Below are 3,420 nucleotides of genomic sequence, written 5' to 3'. Positions count from 1 at the left end.
CGAAATCTAATGTTCGAAACATTAATCTGATGTTCGAAATCTAATGTTCGAAACATTAATCTGATGTTTGAAACATTGTAATAGGACCTTTCAGTCTATAAAAAAACTTTTAAGACTAAACAGTGTATGAGTTATTAATTTGAAATTTATTGGTGCATCCCCCTAAAATATTTGATAAAATAAATAATTTTAATCATTAATATATCCCATAAGTCCAAATAGCGTCCTCCAATCAAAAATGGGAACAGGTGAGATTTCCCGTCCTCCTCGTTATATGTGTTTTATGGAATTTTGACCACATATATACATATACGTATGTCTATGTGTATGTATATATATATATATACATATATTATTTTATAAAGGTCAAACAGCCAATTGCTTTGTTTTTTTTTTTATCTTTCTTGCATCCCCTCCACTTTCCTCCCATTTCCCCTCACTTTCGACTCCCAACTTACACCCAGCTGGAGATTTTCCCAAGAAAATTTCTGGGTTTTCTTTATTGATTCCTTGCTATTGTTGCAATCCATTATCTGGGTACAGAAATTTTGAATTCTACCTTCCAATTCTCTCAAATGGAAAAGGAACAGCCTTTTCTCAGTGAGGACAATACAGTATTACCCAATTGGAATTCTGCTAGTTTTGGAATTGAAATTCAATCCAATGAGCTGAATTGTGGGTCAGAACAACTTCCCAATTGCTTTTTGAATCCCAATTGGGAAAATTCAATGGATCAGAGCGATCCCTTTGAGTCTGCCTTGAGTTCAATGGTCTCATCGCCGGCTGCCTCTGGTGCCGGCGGCGACGGCGTTGTCATCAGAGAACTCATAGGCCGACTTGGTAGCATTTGTAATTCTAGTGAAATTTCACATCAGTCTTACATTACTGGTAACAATAGTACTAACAATTCATGTTATAGTACCCCATTGAATTCCCCACCTAAGCTCAACCTCTCAATGATGGATCACCAGATCAGAAGGAATTCGTCGATTCCCGGAAACCATTTACCATTTTCCGCGGATCCTGGATTTGTAGAGAGAGCTGCAAGATTTTCCTGCTTTGGGAGTAGGAATTTGGGTGGCCTAAATGGCCAATTTGGGCTCAATGAGTCTGAATTGCCTCATAGATTGACACCCATAATGGAATCCAGCAAGCTTTCCAGAGTTTTATTTAACCAGGCTATGAAGGTTGCTGGATCTCCAATGGGTGTGCTTCGAAATCCTGAAAATGGAGAATTTGGCGATTCCCGGGAGGGATCTTCGGTTTCTGAGCAGATCCCAGATGGAGAAATTGGCAAGAAAGTTCTGAGTGATGCAAATGCCAGAAAGAGGAAATCAATTCCCAGAGGGAAAGCCAAGGAAAATGCTCCATCTTCCCCTGCTAAAGATGGCAAGGTAATTGTTGTGATGTGTCTTGTATTTACTGTATATCTTGTCTTCTAGGTGTTTGATTGTTTTTCCTAACAGTTTTTTTTTTCCTTCTGATTGGAACCAATAAGATTAATTTGTCACAAATTCTTGGATTTTCAATTCTCGTTGTTTGGGAGGAAGTTGTTGAAGTTTAAAGAAAATGTGTACAGGTTGCAACAGAGAGTGATGAATCAACTGCAAAGAGAACCAAAAAAGATGAATCCAGTGGAAATGAGAAAGATATTGCAAAACCAAAGGCAGAAAAAAGTGAGAATGTAAAAGCTAAGGACAGTGCAAAGCCTCCGGAGCCTCCCAAGGACTATATCCATGTCAGAGCCCGACGTGGACAGGCTACGGATAGCCACAGCCTTGCTGAAAGAGTATGAAATATAGCACTTTCTCAGTACTCCATTCTTGTTAGCATTTCCATCACTAGAATAGAACCCAATTGACTTTTCTTTTCTTTCTTTTTTTCATCGTGCAGGTCCGGAGAGAGAAAATTAGTGAAAGAATGAAGTTCTTGCAAGATCTTGTACCGGGTTGCAATAAGGTGCTCATGACATGAAATTAGCAATAATTTGTTATTGAATTGAATGAGAAAATTGTGCAGAACTCTAAATTGAGATTGATTTTCGTACCAGGTGACTGGGAAAGCTGTTATGCTCGATGAAATTATAAACTATGTGCAGTCATTGCAGCGCCAGGTCGAGGTAGATTTGAGAAATCCCAGGTTCACATTATGAATATTAATTGCATGATTGTGGGTAAATTGCTAAATTTGAATTGGTTGGTTGATCTATTTTTTGTAGTTCTTGTCAATGAAATTATCAACTGTAAATCCAAGGATGGATTTTAACATGGAAGCTCTCGTGTCAAAGGATGTAAGATTGATTGTCACATTTGTATTCTTCTATGTTATGGCAGTTCCATTTGAATTTTGCTCTTAATTTTCTACATATAATCATTTTTCAGATCTTTCAATCTATGCCACACATTATTCACCCATTAGATAACACATCATCACCTGCATTCCCTTATGGATACCAGTCTCTTCATGGGCCAACCCTACATGGTGGCTTGCCTAATGGCACAGAGACCTCTTTAACCATGAACCCTTTGAATGGCGCGCCTCAGTCTCAGGTAATTTTATATTTGTTGCTTAGTTTCATACAAATATTTCAACTGGTTGTCTTTCTTCTTTTTGTTTTCGTTTTTTTTTTTTTTTAATGAACTTGTAAATAAATTTCCAGCCTACCACATTCTGGGGGGATGATCTCCAAAGTGTTGTTCAGATGGGTTTTGGCCAAAATGAGCCACAGAACTTTCATGGTGAGTAAATATTCAAAAATAAAAAAAATAATCAATTGCTAAATGTAGTTTGTTTGCAGAATTTGAATTTTGATTTCAACGTGCATGATTTGTTTGATGCAGGTGCAATGGCCACAACCCAGATGAAAGTTGAGCTATGAAACACATTAAATCAGCATAATGTTGAATTCATTTGAAGCCCCAAGTGAGAGTGGCTTCTGTATAGACAGAGAAAGAGGGAGATGTGGAACAAACTTATTGGGATTATGAGAAAGAAAACATCTTCTCTTTCATTTTAATTATCCATTATAAACTCACTATAGGACTAATTGAAAGTTGAGATATATTATTGTTAGCATGGTGAGAAGTGTGCTGCTATTCATAGGGTTGATGAGATAGAGAAAGTATTCATGTAAGCTATTGTTTCCAACCTTGTATTTCATATCTCTTTACCATTCAGAAATTTTATCATTAATTCATTGAGAAATCTTATGATAATGTTTTCTTCTTCCTTTTTGGGTATTTATTTTTTTATTTAATTAGCATGATTACTACTGCAAGAGAAACACTATCTTATTAAAGTAGCTTACATGATTACTGCTGCAGCAGGAATTATTGATTTGTTTGGTTACCCAGAAAGCAGATTAAAGAAAAGAAAAGAATATTGGCAATCTTACCACGACCATTCCAATCGTAAACAGTT

The 3,420-nt window shown here is 36.6% G+C and overlaps 1 protein-coding gene across 1 annotated transcript; it reads left to right on the top strand.

The window, feature by feature from the left end:
• The first annotated feature begins 319 nt into the window (after positions 1-319).
• On the top strand, positions 320-3,215 carry LOC114277000 (transcription factor bHLH62). The gene is made up of 8 exons (XM_028218824.2): positions 320-1,394; positions 1,580-1,789; positions 1,894-1,959; positions 2,051-2,119; positions 2,219-2,290; positions 2,382-2,549; positions 2,660-2,738; positions 2,841-3,215. Exons 1-8 carry the CDS (start codon positions 576-578, stop codon positions 2,876-2,878), a joined length of 1,521 nt encoding a protein of 506 aa, XP_028074625.2. The 5' UTR covers positions 320-575; the 3' UTR covers positions 2,879-3,215.
• Positions 3,216-3,420: the final 205 nt, after the last annotated feature.

Source organism: Camellia sinensis, chromosome 7 (assembly GCF_055761805.1).
Source record: "Camellia sinensis isolate YWXY chromosome 7, ASM5576180v1, whole genome shotgun sequence".
Taxonomy (NCBI): Eukaryota; Viridiplantae; Streptophyta; class Magnoliopsida; order Ericales; family Theaceae; genus Camellia; species Camellia sinensis.
This window is presented reverse-complemented; position numbering and strand designations above follow the sequence as displayed.